Here is an 18,556-nt window from a genome sequence, read left to right as displayed (position 1 = left end):
TTATGCAAGGTCAGGAGACCACTATTGGGTCTATTGAAAGAGAGGAGATATCAGTGGTATTTGTAGCTAGATGTAAATATGTTTGTAATACATGTGTGTACCATTCAAAGATACACAATTCACAATCTCTCTGTTAAGTGGAGTTAATTAGGCATCTTAGTCACTCCCAGTGGTTGATCAGATCATACATGGAATTTAGCCCTATTGGGTGTCTAGTCTTTAATGTAAAGATCCAAAAGATCTCTCGTTTGGATAATAGTTTATCCCTATCGCCTCCTTTAGGGGGTTTTAGTACTCTCTCTATGCATGTCCAACGAAAGGTTTCAGAGCTTTTATTGTGTGTGGATGTGAAGTGTTGGACCAGGGGGGTGCTTGCTGTTCCCACCCTTATGCTTGAGAGGTGCTCCCTAATTCTTGATCTGACCTCCCTGGTTGTGAGACCAACATATTGTTTGGCACACTCTGTGCATGATGCTAGGTAGATCGTATAGGTCGACCTACAGTTGAGACACATATTAATAGGAAAAGAATGACCAGTTGCTGAAGATCTGAACTGATCACCCATTTCTACTTTTTCGCAGGCAACGCAATCTCTATTGTGACATTTAAACATTCCCTTCTGGGTGAGCCAAGATGACTCATGTCTTATGGTGTCCTTACCAATTCTGGTTGGGGAAACCACGTTACCTATTGTTTTACTTCTCCGATAGGTGAAATGGCAAGACTTAGTGGTTAGATCTGCTAGTCCTTCATCAGCTCTGAGCATAACCAGATGTTTCTTGATTATCTCACAGATCTGGGGATATTGCTCCGAATGGTCAGTTACAAAGTAGAGATCATTCTGCATGCTGTGCTCTCTATTCTGCTTTGGTTTGGGATGTAATAAATCCCTTCTGTCAATCTTTCTGACCTCATCTAGGGTTGATGTTATGCAATTGCTGGCGTAACCCCTTGCTTTGAGCCTATCCGATAGTTTTTTTGCTTCATCCTCAAAATTGTCCAATTCCGAGCAATTCCGTTTTAAACGGATGAACTGACCCTTGATGATACCTTTGAATACACTCTTGGGGTGACAGCTTGTTGCATGTAGCAATGTGTTGCCAGAGATTGGCTTTCTAAAGGCTGTACTTCGAATTTTTTCACCAATTACCCCCAAAAGTGTTACATCCAGGTAGTTGATGCTCGTATTGTTGGACTCAGAGGTAAAGCTCAGTCCCAAGTTGTTTTCATTGAGGAGATCCAGAAATATGGATAACTCATCTGTGCTCCCCTTCCAAATGAATAGGAGGTCATCAATGAACCTCCTATAAAAAAACACTTTTGAGCAGAGGGGGTTCCCACCTCCAAAGATGTGGTCCTGCTCCCACCAACCCATGTATAGGTTGGCATAGGAAGGGGCAAACTTTGCCCCCATCGCAGTCCCACAAATCTGGAGGTAGAACACCCCCTCAAACTCAAAGTAATTGTGAGATAAAAGAAACTCGGCTACGCGGAGCACGTATTCACAGAAATCAGGCTCCTGACCGTGGTATTTATACAAAAGCCAAGACAGAGCTTCCAAACCCTTAGTGTGTGGGATTGACGAATAAAGTGACTTAACGTCAACTGTTAGCCAGACAAAGTCTTCCTCCCACTTGATGTTCTCAAGTAGTTTCAGAATGTGCATAGTGTCTCTTGTATAGCTCCATAGATTAGGAACCATTGGCTGCAGGACCTGGTCCAACCACTCAGACGCATGCTCCAAGAGAGAGCCTATGCCACTGACAATGGGCCTTCCTACCACATTGTCAAATGACTTGTGGACCTTCGGTAAAAGGTTAAAGGTCGGGATGGTGGGTGTATTTACCGATAGATAAATACTGGTTTCTTCATTTAAGAAACCTGCCTCTATGCCATCATCAATCAGATTCTCAAGTTTTTTCTTGAAAATGGCAGTGGGATCAGTGCTCAATACCCGGTAGTCATGGGCATTATGCAGTTGTCTGTGTGCCTCTTTCATGAAGTCTGTTTTATTCATCACCACCACAGACCCACCTTTGTCCGCTGCTCTAATCACCAGGTCGGGATTATTGCCCAAGGCAGCCAAAGCCTCCCTCTCCCTGGTAGTGAGATTGTGTTTCTTGTTTTTATCAGTATAGTAAAGCCTACTTAGGTCTGCTTCTACCCTGCTTTGGAACCTTTCAATAATGGTTCCCCTGGCATGTATGGGGTAAAAGCGTGAGGGACATTTGAACCTGGGGAATCTATTGGAAGAATGTGTTAGTGTCTCAGCCTCAGAAGTATTCAATGCTTCCAATGTTGACAGACCACAGAGGTCTTGAAATTCAAAACCATCTGCAATGTTGGGGTTAAATGAGATTATGGCCCCCTCAGCATAATCTTCCACTGTGTCCTTATAAGACCTAGTGGAAAAATATTTCCTCAAGGTAATCTTGCGTATCAGTCTGTTCACATCAATCAAAGTGTTAAACAGATTAAAGGTATTTGTCGGAACAAATCCTAATCCAAGGCTCAACACTTTGATTTCTGTGGCATTTAGATTGTAAGCAGATAAATTAATTACTGATATCTCGTCTTTCTTTGACCCCTCTGGTTTCTCCTGAGAGTATAGCCCCCCTTTTTTGGTGCTTTTGCCCCTTCTTCCCCCCCCCCCCCCCCCCCGTCGCCTTGCGGGGGGGGAAGGGAAAAAACCTGGTGAAGTTCCACACTTTCTGATTTGTTAGGTGCCTCTTTGGTTTGTACAGTGTCCGATGTTTGTGGAGTGTACCTAGAGGGTGGTGCAGCATTTTTTAATATGGGTGGTGGTACTGTTGTTACTTTTTCTGGAGGTATAGTAGGCTGGTTAGACAAATTAGTGTGTTGACTTTGGTTCTGTATATAGTGGGTAGTGTGTTGACTTTGGTTCTGTATATAGTGGGTAGGGGGGGCAGAACTGCCACAAGGAATATGATCTAGAGTAAATCCTTCATCTTCCCCTGATGCTGAACTCTCTCCCCCTGAATCAGCCTCACTGTCAGAGAATCTGATTTGTCGTTGCTGTCTGCCTCTGCCCCTACCCCTGCGTCTGCCTCTAAAACCTCTTCCCCTATTGGAGACACCAAAGTTCTGATTATTCTCTCTGTATTTTTGTGTTCTTTCCCTTTTATTCCAAATATACATTGTGTTGTTATTGAAGTCTGTTTGATCTCTAATATATTTTGAGTGTTTTATTTCAAGTAAAAGAGATTTTGCTTCTGCAACAGCTTCTTGTAACAAATTATCAAACCTAGCAAAATCTGTGTGGTCACATCTCTTATTTAGCTCCTCTTGTACCTGACTAATTTTAATAGTAATTTCTTGAATCTGTTTATTTTTATAGGTAATGAGGAGCCGCATGAGATTCCAGGAGCATTCTGACAGAGTCTCATTCCATACATTTATAAAGTCCCTGTCCTCTGTGTAAAAAGTGGGGTATTTGTTTATCCTTAAGCCTCTGGGTATGAGCTTAAGCTATTGATAGATGCTCTAGCAGCGCTAGATCCTTCAATCTGGCTTATGTTTTTCCACCGTTTCCTTTCCTCCCGCGTCTGGTCGCCAGAATCAAGCAGGAGAAGGCTTTGGTGATTCTGTTAGCGCCTGCATGGCCACGCAGGACTTGGTATGCAGACCTAGTGGACATGTCATCTGTCCCACCATGGACACTGCCAATGAGGCAGGATCTTCTAATACATGGTCCATTGAAGCATCCAAATCTAGTTTCTCTACGTCTGACTGCTTGGAGATTGAACGCTTAATTCTATCAAAGCGTGGGTTCTCTGAGTTAGTTATAGATACTCTGATTCAGGCTAGAAAGCCTGTCACCGGAAAATCTACCATAAGATATGGCGGAAATATCTTTGTTGGTGTGAATCCAAGGGTTACTCATGGAGTAAGATTAGGATTCCCAGGATATTGTCCTTTCTCCAAGAAGGATTGGAGAAAGGTTTGTCAGCTAGTTCCTTAAAGGGACAAATATCCGCTCTGTCTATCCTTTTACACAAGCGTCTGGCAGAGTTACCAGACGTTCAAGCGTTTGCTCAGGCTTTAGTCAGAATCAAGCCTGTCTATAAACCTGTGGCTCCGCCATGGAGTCTACATCTAGTTCTTTCAGTTCTTCAAGGGGTTCCGTTTAAACCTTTACATTCCATAGATATTAAGTTGTTATCTTGGAAAGTTTTGTTTTTAGTAGCTATCTCTTCTGCTCGAAGAGTTTCAGAATTATCTGCTTTACAGTGTGATTCCCCTTACCTGGTGTTCCACGCAGATAAGGTAGTTTTGCGTACCAAGCCTGGTTTTCTTCCTAAAGTTGTTTCTAACAAGAATATTAACCAGGAAATAGTTGTTCCTTCTCTGTGTCCTAATCCTTCTTCGAAGAAGGAACTTCTGTTACACAATCTTGATGTAGTTCGTGCTTTAAAGTTCTATTTACAAGCAACTAAGGATTTCAGACAAACATCTTCCTTGTTTGTTATCTATTCTGGTAAGAGGAGAGGTCAGAAAGCGACTGCTACCTCTCTTTCCTTTTGGCTGAAAAGCATCATCCGTTTGGCCTATGAGACTGCTGGCCAGCAGCCTCCTGAAAGAATTACTGCTCATTCTTCCAGAGCAGTGGCTTCCACATGGGCTTTCAAAAATGAGGCTTCTGTTGAACAGATCTGTAAGGCAGCGACTTGGTCTTCACTGCATACTTTTGCCAAACTTTACAAATTCAATACTTTTGCTTCTTCAGAGGCTATTTTTGGGAGAAAGGTTTTGCAAGCAGTGGTGCCTTCCTTTTAAGGTACCTGTCTTGTTCCCTCCCTTCATCCGTGTCCTAAAGCTTTGGTATTGGTATCCCACAAGTAAAGGATGAATCCGTGGACTGGATACACCTTGCAAGAGAAAACAGAATTAATGCTTATCTGATAAATTACTTTCTCTTGCGGTGTATCCAGTCCACGGCCCGCCCTGACAATTAAGTCAGGTAAAAAATTTTTTGTTTAAACTACAGTCACCACTGCATCCTATGGTTTCTCCTTTTTCTTCCTAACCTTTGGTCGAATGACTGGGGGGTGGAGCTAGAGGGGGAGCTATATGGACAGCTCTGCTGTGTGCTCTCTTTGCCACTTCCTGTAGGGAAGGAGAATATCCCACAAGTAAAGGATGAATCCGTGGACTGGATACACCGCAAGAGAAAGTAATTTATCAGGTAAGCATAAATTCAAGTATGTAAGCACTATGACAGGCATCGCAGCTGGTACACGATGTTAATCCAATGTGGACAGACATATGATTGGTCAAATAAGTGTATAAAAGATCTCCGATGTTACTGACCATTGATCTCTGAGGAAGCACATGCGCGAAACACGCCAGATCCTGGCGTGCTGCCTTTACAGACTGTCTGTATTAACTATACTTGGATTCAATAAACCGGCTACTTAGCATTCAAGGATTCCTGGTACCCCTGTCGTTCTTTTTGAGATATATATATATATATTCCACCAGGGCCTGTCACTCACTATACTCTGTGTTGCAGCTGGGGTGCGCATCAAATAAATAACATAGCAGTTCAAAGGATAGCACTCATTAGTCTTGCGTATGCAATTTTTATTTGGATCGAAATAAAATTTAATATGTAAAACTGGTGTGTGCTATCCTTTGAACTGATATATATATTTCCAGTCAGGAAAGCACTCTCCGTTTTTAAGCTTTCACTTTAATAAAGTGGTAAACGTTTTCCCTCGTCCTCACTTTATACTTTTATTAAAATGACAGCTTAAAATTGGAGAGCGCCTTCTTGACTGGAATTATTATTATGCATTTAATTTGAAGTGTACCCCGGCAGTTATTCCTGAAAAGTGAGTTCTGGATCCCATTTATTTTCTTTCTTTCTTTGTGTGTGTGTGTGTGTATATATATATATATATATATATATATATATATATATATATATATATATATATATATATATATATATATATATATTATAATAATAATAATTATTATTATTATTTTTACTTTTTTTGTATTTTTTTAACATTCAGTTGACTACTAACTATTTCCCTTTTAGGCTAGTAACTTTTAAACCCTGCTATATAATAAAAATGTTGGGCGTCCCAGTAAGCCACACATTCTCATTCTGGTATTTATATTATCGCCTCATGTTTAATTATCCTGGTGCCAGGACCCCCTACAAATTCCCATAAGAATTTGTGTTATTTTCACTTTATACTTTTGACAGTTCTTAAATCAGTTTGGTTATATTTTAATAATGTTCTCTGAACGTGCAGATGAGTTTATTGTGAAGTTGCTGTGTTTAATTAGTATAGCACTCGCAGCTACACTTATTGCTTTGCACATCTCTAGAACACTCTGTTCACTGATAACATTTTTAATAATATGCTACATTACATGCAGTGTGGTGCTCCCTGCTTTACTCACTAAACAGACAAATCTTGTTTACATTGTCACAGTATGTTCTTTATTAAAAAATCTTGTTGCCGTCATTAATGATGATTAACTTCATTACACTTAGCCCCTTTGTTCCTGTGATTTGTTAGAATCTATATATTCATTTTAACATCAGTGTCATTTTTTTCAGAATATTGTAATTAATTAACCATATATTGCCCATTACCTCAAATGAAACCTGCTTTGATTTAAAAGAGAAACCTTTGCTTTTTAAAGCGTAGTTTAGTAAAGCTGTATAGGAGACAATCAGGAATAAAGTACGCACACATTTTAGCCACTTTGACAAAAATTGCAGCTATCTTGTTGTATATAACTTCAGAAATTTTCAGCATCAAGCATAAAAATAGGGTCACAAAGGTATATGTATCGTGGCACTGGGTTTTGGGGAGGAAAAGTTTGAAGAACCCTGCTCTAGAGACAGTGACCTAAAGGACACTTATTGCACCTAGAATTAAATCATTAAAGGGGCATTAACCCCTTAACGACCAAGGACGTGCCTGGACGTCCTCAGGGGTTTCAAGCGGTGGTCGCTTCCAGTCGCTTTCAGGGTATTGCAGCGATACCTCGATTGAGGCATCGTGCAATACCCTTTCCTAAGCAACCGATACAGAGAGACACTCTGTGGCCCTCTCTGCATTGGCCAGCGATAGTGCTGATCGTTGGTGGGAAGGGAGGCGGATGAGCGGCCTATCGCTGGAGGAAGAGTAAAGGGGGCGGGACCGCTACGCAATGCTATATGTCATCCATTGAGTGGGAAGGAGGGGGAAAGAAGAGAGGGGGATCCTATGTGGGATCCATGTTTGTAAAGGGATGTGGAAGGGGGTTTACTAATGAGGGGGGGCAGCTACACTACGGAAAAAAAAAGGTTTTTATTATTTTTTACAAAAAAACAATACTTTATAGCAAACTGCCAGCTGCCAGTACCTAAGATGGCGGAATATAGGTAGAGCGGGGAGGGTTAGAGAGCTGTTTAGGGGGTGGGTGGGGGGCTCAGGGAGGGGATCCTATATGAGGGGGGGGGGAACTTGATGAAAAGTGAAAAAAATAAATTGAAAATATTTAATTTCTAGTTATTTAGCTGCCTCGGGTACCTCCTATATACAGATGCCATACAAACAGCTGGTGTACAGTTTTAATGCTTGTTTTATCTAGATGTTTGAATTACGAGACATACACTGTATGTTTCCTATTAAATATAAATGTCTGAATAATGGAATGATTTTTTTAACAGGTGAGAGAAATGGCTGCAACCACACTGAGCGGTCTGTTGCAGTGTAACTTCCTACGTATGGATGTCACAATGCAGACACATTTTGAACAGCTTTGCAAAACCAGACTGCCTAAAAAAAGGAAGAGAGATCTGGGTTTGGCTGTGGATACTATACCATCAGGAGGTAAGTTTGAATGGTTTCCCTAAATGTATATTTTTTGTTGCTGGAATTTATTAAGTTCCTTTTTCCTAAAGGTTTTCTAAACCAAAATAAACCTTCTATCTTTCTAATGACACAATGAATCCAGGGATCATCTAATTACTATTGGGAATATCACTCCTACCCAGCAGGAGGCGTCAAAGAGCACCACAGCAAAGCTGTTAAATATCACCTCCCTTCCCTCCTACCCAGGTCATTCTCTTTGCCTACGTTGAGCAAGGAAGTGGTAAAATTAGGTGTTTGGAAAGATTCTTCAATTAAGAGTTTATTATTTTATTTTAATATCACAAGTTTGTGTTGTTTGTTCTGCTAGGCTGTAGCCGTAGTCCACATCAGTCTCTTCAGTAGAGCAGTGGTGGCTTTCAAGCAATGGGATCTTGTGGGACATAATTCTCACTGCGCCTCCCATATATCTAATGCTGCCCTAATACTGGAAGTCTGAGTAAGATTACTCAGACTTTATCTTTTTTTCCACATTGCCATGTGAGGAAGAGGACCTCTCAAACCTAGTGAGCTGCCTTACTGCCAGACAGAATTCTAAGGTAAGTGCTAAATTTATTTTCTGGGGTATATACACAGGAAAATTTGTGACTTTAATTTATATAAGGACACTTAAGATGACATTATCCTTGGAAATGAGTATACGTTATAGGGCAGTTACGGCAGGCACTGGAGACGTGGAGATATGGCTCATGTTAGGTGCAGTTTCACAACTACTGACGGCTTAATTTTTACATTTTATTTGCCGACTGGGTGGTTTCCCTTGATTCGCCCACGATGGGCGGAGCTAAACTGCGCGGCAATGTTTGCGCGCCCTTTTGTTTCATAGCCTCATTTCTAGTATTACGGAGAAGTGGTTAAGAAGTTTTCTCTGCTTCGTTAGGGTGACGCAGCAGAACAGCCTCAGATACTATTTATAAAGTGTATAGATGAGTCTGGACATCTAATATCTGTGAATTATACGATCTGGTGGCAGGTAGGCACCTCAGCAAAGCTTAGCTGATTTGTGGAGATTGTCTGCTGTATTATTATTATTAAAGCCAATTTTTTTGTTTGTAAAGCAAAATAAAGACGTTACTTTTAACATTTAAAGACACAGTAACGTTTTTTTTTGTGAGGTAAATTCTAGTTAGGTTAAACAATTTTACAAACAGATGGTCCAAAAGATGGTCCAAAAGATGGTCCAAGAAGCCCTACAAGATGTTACATGTACTTTATGTTTTAATGCAAATGTGGAACCACCAATCCCTTTCTGTTCCTCATGTATTGAGAGAACTTTACAGTCTAGGGATAGACTTTTTTCTGAGCCAACATTGTCTGGGGCGGATGCTGTTCAGGAGCCTTCTGACAATGTGGAATATATGCCACAGCTTTCTCCTCAAGTGTCCCAAAACTTAGCATCCATTCAACCAGTGTCCTGCGCTTCCTCCACTACTCCACCTGAGGTTACCTTGCAAGATATTGCTTCCCTCATGTCCTCTGAAGTTTCAGATGTGTTATCTGCTTTTCCCATGCTGCAGGGAAAGCACAAGAGGAAAAGTAAACAATCAGTGAGCGAGGTTGCTGACTCAGTTGTTGCTATCTCAGAAGCCTTAGGAGGAGGATACTTCGGTAGCATCTGAGGGTGAGATCTCAGATTCTGACAGTGTAATTCCTCCTGCTAATACTGAAGTAGTATCTTTCAGGTTTAAGCTAGAACACCTCAGTCTGTTACTTAAGGAGGTTTTAGCTACTCTGGAAGACAGCGACACCACGCTCATAGTTAATCCTAAGAAGTCCAGTAAACTAAAAAAATATTTTGATATACCTTCCATGGTGGAGGTTTTTCCTGTACCTGTTCGAACTACTGAGATCATTGCAAAGGAATGGGAGAGACCGGGTATCCCTTTTTCTCCATCCCTTATATTTAAAAAGATGTTTCCCATAGCGGACTCTATCACAGATTCTTGGCAAACAGTACCCAAGGTCGAAGGGGCAATTTCCACTCTAGCCAAAAGGACTTCTATCCCCATTGAGGATAGTTGTGCTTTTAAGGATCCTATGGACAAAAAATGAGAGGGGTTACTTAAGAAGATGTATGTACAACAGGGTTTACAATGGCAACCTGCAGTGTGCATTGCTACCGTCACTAGTGCGGCGGCATACTGGTTTGATGCATTGTCTGATTCTATTTGGACAGACACTCCCCTTGAAGAGATCCAGGATATGATAAAGGCCCTCAAGTTGGCTAATTCCTTTATTAGGGATGCTTCCCTAAGGTTATTAAACTGGGAGCAAATATTTCGGGTTTCGCTGTGCTAGCCCGCAGAGCCTTATGGTTAAAATCTTGGTCTGCGGATGTGTCATCTAAGTCTAAACTTTTTGCAATTCCTTACAAGGGAAAGACCTTGTTTGGACCAGGTTTGACGGAAATAATTTCTGACATTACGGGAGCAAAGGGTAATTTTCTCCCTCAGGACAAGAGAAACAAACAAAAGGGATGCCAGAGTAATTTTCGTTCCTTTCGAAATTTCAAGGGAAATTCTTCCACTTCCTCTTCCAAGCAGGAGCAGTCCAAACCTTCCTGGAGACCCAGTCAATCTTGGAACAAGGGAAAACAATCCAAAAAGCCTGCTATTGAATCTAAAACAGCATAAAGGGCCTGCCCCCGATTCGGGACTGGATCTTGTAGGGGGCAGACTTTCCTTCTTCTCTCAGGCTTGGGTTCGAGATGTTCAGGATCCCTGGGCAGTAGACATCGTGTCCCAGGGATACAAACTAGAGTTCCTCTCAGGGGCAGGTTTCTGCTTTCAAGATTATCTGTAGACCAGACAAAAAGAGAGGCGTTCTTACATTGTGTACGTTGTCTCCAACCTGGGAGTGATAGTTCCTGTTCTGATGCAGGAACAGGGTCTGGGGTTCTATTCCAATCTGTTCGGGGTTCCCAAAAAGGAGCGAACCTTCAGACCTCAAGAGTCTAAAAAAATTTTTCAGAGTACCGTCCTTCAAGATGGAAACTATTCGTTCCATTCTTCCTTTGATCCAAGAGGGTCAATTTATGACAACTGTGGACCATCACAGGTTTCTAAGGTTTGCATTTCTAGACAAACACTTCCAGTTAGTGGCTCTTCCATTCGGCCTTGCCACAGCTCCCAGAATTTTCTCAAAAGTTCTGGGATCCCTGTTGGCGGTGCTCCGATTGCGAGGCATTGCAGTGGCGCCATATCTGGATGACATCCTGGTCCAGGCGCCATCCTTTCAACAAGCAAGATCCCACACGGAAATGTTATCTTTCCTGCAATCTCACAGATGGAAGGTAAATTTGGAAAAGAGTTCCTTAGTTCCAAATACAAGGGTAATCTTCTTGGGAGCCATAATAGATTCCTTATTAATGAAGATTTTTCTGACAGAAGTCAGGAAATCAAAGATTTTGGATTCTTGCCTAGGGCTTCAGTCCTCTCCTCGGCCTTCAGTGGCTCAGTGCATGGAGGTAATCAGGCTGATGGTAGTGGCAATGGACATCATCCCGTTCGCACGTTTCCACCTCAGACCTCTACAGTTAAACATGCTCAGTCAGTGGAACGGAGATTATGCGGATCTGTCTCCGCGAATACAGCTGGAGCAGGAGACAAGGGGTTCTCTTCTTTGGTGGTTGTCTCTGGATCATCTCTCCCAGGGAACCGGCTTTCGCAGACCCTCTTGGGTGATTGTGACAACAGACTCCAGTTTTCTGGGATGGGGAGCAGTCTGGGGCTCTCTAAAGGCTTAGGGAACTTGGACTCAGTCGGAGTCTGTTCTGCCCATAAACATTCTGGAACTGAGAGTAATCTTCAGTGCTCTTCTGGCCTGGCCACAGTTAGCCTCGGCCCAGTTCATCAGGTTCCAGTCGGAAAACATAACTTCTGTGGCTTACATCAACCATCAGGGAGGAACGTGGAGTTCCTTAGCCATGAAAGAGGTAGCCAAGATAATTCAGTGGGCGGAGACCCACAATTGCTGTCTGTCGGCGATCCACATCCCAGGGGTGGACAACTGGGAGGCAGACTTCCTGAGCAGGCAGACCTTTCACCCAGGGGAGTGAGAACTCCATCCGGAAGTATTTTCCAGCCTGATTCGCAAATGGGGTCAGCTGGAATTGGATCTCATGGCATCTCGATAGAATGCCAAGCTTCCGAGGTATGGGTTGAGGTCAAGGGACTCTCAGGCTGTACTGATAGACGCCCTGGCGGTACCTTGGAATTTCAGTCTTGCATACCTATTTCCTCCGTTCGCTCTTCTACCTCGAATCAAGCAGAGGGCGTCGGTGATCTTTATTGCACCGGCATGGCCTCGCAAGATTTGGTATGCAGATCTGGTGGACATGTCATCTCTTCCACCTTGGAGACTTCCGTTGAGGAAGGACCTTCTACTTCAAGGGCCCTTCCTTCATCCAAATCTAGTTTCTCTGTAGCTAACTGCTTTGGAGATTGAACGCTTAATTTTATCTAAGCAGGTATTTTTGGAATCGGTCATAGAGACCATGATTCAAGCTCGTAAACCTGTGACTAGAAAGATTTATCACAAGATACGGCGTAAAATTCTATATTGTTGTGAATCCAAGGGCTACTCTTGGAGTAGAGATAAGATTCTTAGAATTCTGTCCTTTCTCCAAGAAGGTTTGGAGAAGGGATTATCGGCAAGTTCCCTAAAGGGTCAAATATCTGCCTTGTCCATTTTGTTACATAAACGTCTGGCGGATGTACCAGACGTGCAATCGTTTTGTCAGGCCTTGGTCAGGATCAGGCCTGTGTTCAAACCAGTTACTCCTCCCTGCAGTCTTAACTTAGTTCTTAAGGTTTTTCAAGGGGCTCCGTTTGACCCTATGCATTCCTTAGATATTAAGTTGTTATCCTGGAAAGTTTTGTTTCTTGTTGCTATTTCATCTGCTCATAGAGTGTCAGAGCTCTCGGCATTACAGTAAGAGTCTCCTTACCTTATTTTTCACTCAGATAAGGTAGTTTTACGTACCAAATTAGGGTTTCTCCCAAAAGTAGTTTCTGATCGGAACATTAATCAGGAGATTGTGGTTCCTTCCTTGTGTCCTAATCCTTCTTCTCAGAAGGAAAGACTTCTACACTATCTGGACGTGGTATGTGCTCTAAAATTCTATTTACAAGCGACTAAGGATTTTCGTCAATCTTCTGCTCTTTTTGTGTTGTTCTCTGGGAAACGTAAGGGTCAGAAAGCTACGGCTAATTCTCTCTCTCTCTTTGTGGCTGAATAGTAGTATTCGCTTTGCCTATGAAACTGCTGGACAGCAGCCTCCTGAGAGAGTTACATCTCATTCTACGAGGGCTGTTTCCTCTTCCTGGACATTCAAAAATGAAGCTTCTGTGAATAGATTTGCAAGGCTGCAACTTGGTCCTCCCTTCACACTTTTTCAAAATACTACAAATTTGACACTTTTGCCTCGGCTGAGGTCGCTTTTGGGAGAAAGGTTCTTCAAGCAGTGGTGCCTTCCGTTTAGGTTCCCTGTCTTGTCCCTCCCTTATCATCTGTGTACTCTAGCTTGGGTATTGATTCCCAATAGTAATTAGATGATCCGTGGACTCATTGTGTCATTAGAAAGAAAACAAAATTTATGCTTACCTGATAAATGTATTTATTTCTTGACACGATGAGTCCACGGCCCGCCTTGTTCTTTAGACAGGGTGTCAGTATGTTATAAACTTCAGACACCCCTGCACCTTGTTACTTCCTTTCTCTCCTTTACTTTGGTCGAATGACTGGGATGGGAGGGAAGGGAGGTGATATTTAACAGCTTTGCTGTGGTGCTCTTTGCCGCCTCCTGCTGGGCAGGAGTGATATTCCCAATAGTAATTAGATGATCCGTGGACTCATCGTGTCAAGAAAGAAAGAAATTTATCAGGTAAGCGTAAATTTTGTTTTATCTTTTTAGTAAAGTATCTGTGTCTTGAGGTCATTTTCAGAAAGACAACCACATATGGGTCTGTGTTTATATGTAGGTTTGTGGCACTTATCTAGCTGTATATCAAAGTATTTATTTTTATTTATTGTATTGCCATATTTTATTTACCTGAGCACGGCCGGGAGGAAATATTATTCCAGTGCAGCCATTTGGAACTTTTGCACGTGTCTTGTTGTAGAAACAGCCTAGCTAGTCATTCCCTTGATTAGTGTACTGGCTATTCATTCTTCAATGTCTTTGGGATTCATTCCTCATAGGTTCTGTGGTGCTCCAACATAGTACAAACAGCTCTCATAGGTAAAATATACTTCCTTTAATACACAACTGTTTAAAAGCACAGGCATCAGCACACTAAAGGGAAAACTCTTCTATGCTTATTTCTGTAACACTATAGTTATTTAAAGGCAATCTTAAACCCAAAACTGACCTAGAAGAAATAAAAAGAAGAATCTTTACAAAGTCATGTGCATGCCCTCATCAGTATCAACCTCAACAAAAGAGGCTTTATTATGCATTTTGCACCTTTTTTCAGGCTTTTTACAGAGCCTATGATAGAGTACACTTTTTGTAATATATCATCTTTAATATGGAGGCCGTCCAGGTGATCTTCCAAATTATTAAGAACAAGGAAACTTAATTATGAGAAATAATACCTCTAAATGAATGTGAATCCACCTGTTCTACCCTAAAGCCTGATAAAGGGGATGTGGTGATAAGGGTTACTTTACACGTTTGGTGAAATTGTATCCAGTAACTGTAGATTTTTGCACAAAGTGTATGAAATGTAATCTTAAAATTATGGGTGAGAATATTACATTAGATTAGATTAAAACATTTGTGTAAATTAATAAATTACCTATTTTAGATAATAGGTAATAGTGCTAGAAAATTAATAACAAAATTATTAAAATTGATCCTCATACCAATATATCAGTAATAACTTTAACAAGGTGCATATACTCTCTGCCTAGAAGAACATTAATATATATGAAAAGGATACAAATAATCTGCCTATGGAATATTCTTGGGTATCCTTTATAAAGACTATAAACAGGCTCTCAACATAATATGTTTTATAGTTAAACATCTCATTACAAGTGACATGGAAACATCTCATTTTTTTTTTCTCTTATCTTACATTTCGTTTCTCACAATACTTATTATTTTATGTTTATTGTTGTATGTATTTAAGAAAATCTTTCTAAAACATGTTGTTTTATAGTTTTTATCAGAATGTGTGTTTTATTATATTTGTGCCTTTCATTTTTCATGTCCTTGAAATTATTATTATGAAGTATTTTATAGCTGTATAAAATCAGACATTTTCTTGGTCAATTAAAATGTAAATAAATCCCCACAAAAAGTCCTATAATTTAGGTCAAACAGTTATGTTTTGCTCTTTCAATTTTTAGCAAAGGTATGTAAAATATTATTCAGCGTTCAATATATTTATCACATTGAATAAAAACATTTCATTATTTACTTGTATTTATATTCTGTTATTACATTATATTTTCATTGACATTTAATTTGACAGAATAAATACAAAAAAAAATTGTTTTTTGCACCCTATAGATTTAGTAAAGCGACATGCTGGCGTGCTTGGCCTGAGTGCTTGCATTTTATCTAGTCCATATGATGTACCTACATGGATGCCACAACTTCTAATGGATCTGAGTGCACATCTGAATGACCCCCAGCCAATAGAGGTAAACACTCTTCTAAAACCAAACCAGTTTTTTGTATTTAATGGCATAATTATAAATCAAATATGCAAATCTAATGTTAGCAAGAAATATAATATACACAATTACAAAACATTGTCTTTTTCTAATTAAAGTACACGTTTACCATGAAGTTCTGCTATTAAAATATTCATACATTATGCTGATTACAATAATAATTTTAATTGAGTTATTGAAATTATGAATCGGTGCCTTATTATGAGATGTTGCAGTTATGAATACACATCATTTCAGTTAGATATTTAAGTATAATGTTGCACCCTCCATCACTGTCCATAATACACTTATTTATTTACCTAAAGCCACATTTGATATTCCAAAAAACAGACCATAAACTCTGTGAATGCAGCAGAGAATACCAAGTTACCTTTTTCTCAGGAAAGTGAAATGCTTATACAATTTAATGTAATAACATGCAATACGTTCTCAGCTGTGTTCATGTGCAACTTCCGTTCGGTTGAGCACACAGTTTAAGAGATATATTTCTATTAAATGAGCTGTCAAATGTAATAATCTTTATTGTATGGTTTTTTTTTTTGGATGGGTCAGGTTAATATACTACAAGAAAATCCTCTTCTGTGAAAAGCACAGATTTAGCAAAAAGAGTCTGCACCCTGGGTGGGGACCATCCCATAGGGTGGGATATTAAGGTGAAAGTCAACCATAGCGTTGCCATCAGAATGCTGTCCAAAGGAGGGCTACTAAAATACATGAACTAAAATATAAAATGTACAGTGAAAGACTCTATGACCTAAATATGCATAGTTTAGAGGATAGAAGGGAAAGAGGTGCAATGATAGAAACCTTCAAATATATGAAGGGACTTAATAAAATAGAAGCTGAAAGCATTTTTCACAAAAAAATAAATGCCAAAATAAGGGGTCACAATCTAAAGTTAGAGGGTAGCAGTTTCAGTAGAAACTTGAGGAAGCATTTTTTTACAGAAAGGGTGGTGGATTTATGGAATAAACTTCCATTTGAGGTGGTAAACACAAAGACTGTAAAGGAATTCAAAAATGCCTGGGATATAAATAAGGCTATCCTAAGGAAAAAGTAACATGTAATATGAGTAGACTTGATGGGCCTTTTTGGTTCTTATATACCGTCAAAATCTATGTTTCTAGACCCCCCCCCCCAATTGAGACTTAAACTGGAGAACACCTCCGGATGGAGAGCCCACTCCCCAGGATGAAATGTCTGTCTGCTCAGGAAATACGCTTCCCAGTTGTCCACTCCAGGAATGTGGATCGCAGATAGACAACTATTGTTAGCTTCCGCCCACTGAATAATCCGTGCCACCTCCTTCATGGCTAATAAACTCTGAGTTCCTCCCTGGTGGTTGATGTAAGCCACTGAGGTGATGTTGTTTGACTGAAACCTGATAAACCTTGCTAAGGACAATTGAGGCCAAGCCATCAGAGCATTGTAAATCGCTCTCAATTCCAAGATGTTTATGGGAAGAGCAGACTCCTCCCTAGTCCATAGTCCCTGCACCTTTAACGAGTCCCAGACTGCTCCCCAGCCTAGGAGGCTGGCATCTGTGGTCACAATCACACAGTAAGGTCTCAGGAAGCATATGCCCTGAAACAGATGGTCCTGAGAAAGCCACCACGGGAGAGAGTCTCTTGTTGACTGATCTAGAACTATCCTCTGAGACAGATCTGAATGGTCTCCGTTCCATCGTCTGAGCATGCATAATTGTAGAGCTCTCAAATGGAATCGAGCAAAGGGAATGATGTCCATGGAAGCGACCATCAGACTAATTACCTCCATACATTGAGCCACGATGGCCGAAAAGTAGACTGTAGAGAGAGGCAATAGGAGAGAATTCTGGATTTTCTGACCTCCGTCCGAGCATTTTTCATAGATAGGGAATCTATTATGGTCCCTAAGAAAAGAAAGCCACCCATGTAGCTGGAACAAGGGAACTCTTTTCCTGATTCACTTTCCAACCATGGGAACGTAGAAAAGACAACAAGATCTATGTATGAGAGTTTGCTTGTTGAAAAGATGGTGCCTGAACCAATATGTTGTCCAGGTAGGGTGCCACTGCAATTCCCCCGAAACCTTACCATTGCCAAGAGAGCCCCCAGAACCTTTGAGAAAATTTTGGGAGCTGTGGCAAGGCCAAACGGAATAGCCACAAACTGAAAGTGTTTGTCTATAAAGGAAATCTCAGGAACTTGTGATGATCCCTGTGGATGGGATCATAAAGATACTCGTCCTTCAGGTCTATGGTCGTCATGAACTGACCTTCTTGGACCAAAGGAAAAAATAGAACAAATGGTTTCTTATTTTGAAGGATGGTACTCTGAGAAACTTGTTGAGATACTTTAGGTCTAGAATGGGTTGAAAAGTTCCCTCTTTTTTGGGCAGCACAAACAGATTTGAATAGAATCCTAGGCCCTGTTCCCTTACTGGAACTATCTCCCAGGGAGGTAAGATCCTGAACACAGTTCAAGAATGCCTCTCTTTTTATCTGGTCTGCAGATAATCTTGAGAGGTGGAATCTGCCCCTGGGAGGGAAAACTTTGAATTATATTTTGTAACCCTGAGATACTATGTCCACAGCCCATGGATCATCTGGGACATCGCGTATCCATGCTTGATAAAACAGAGAAAGTCTGCCCCCTACTTGATCCGATCCTTGACCTGGGGAAAACCCTTCATGCTGACTTAGACTCAGCTGCGGGTTTCTTTGATTGCTTCCCCTTGTTCCAAGACTGATTGGGTTTCCAAGAAGACTTGGATTGTTCCTGCTTGGAAGAGGGAGACTTTCCTTTGAAGTTACGAAAGGAAGGAAAATTATTTTGACATCCTTTAGGTCTGTTCTTCTTGTCTTGTTGAAGAAAAGACCCTTTTCCTCCCGTAATATCAGAAATTATTTCTGCCAGACCAGGCCCAAACATCTAAGCTTTGATCTAGAGGGAACATCAGCTGACCAAGATTTTAGCCACAATGCTCTG

The 18,556-nt window shown here is 40.9% G+C and overlaps 1 protein-coding gene across 1 annotated transcript in view; it reads left to right on the top strand.

Moving 5' to 3' along the window:
• Positions 1-18,556, top strand: part of PSME4 (proteasome activator subunit 4) — a gene marked incomplete in the record, with an annotated part of 938,614 nt that overhangs the window by 848,658 nt on the left and 71,400 nt on the right. Inside the window, 2 exon segments of the mRNA XM_053712692.1 lie at positions 7,700-7,862; positions 15,421-15,554. Coding sequence (XP_053568667.1) covers positions 7,700-7,862; positions 15,421-15,554 — 297 coding nt within the window.

This window comes from Bombina bombina, chromosome 4 (genome assembly GCF_027579735.1).
Source record: "Bombina bombina isolate aBomBom1 chromosome 4, aBomBom1.pri, whole genome shotgun sequence".
Classification (NCBI taxonomy): domain Eukaryota; kingdom Metazoa; phylum Chordata; class Amphibia; order Anura; family Bombinatoridae; genus Bombina; species Bombina bombina.
Note: the sequence above shows the minus strand (reverse complement) of the source record. Positions and strands in the feature narration are given on the sequence as shown.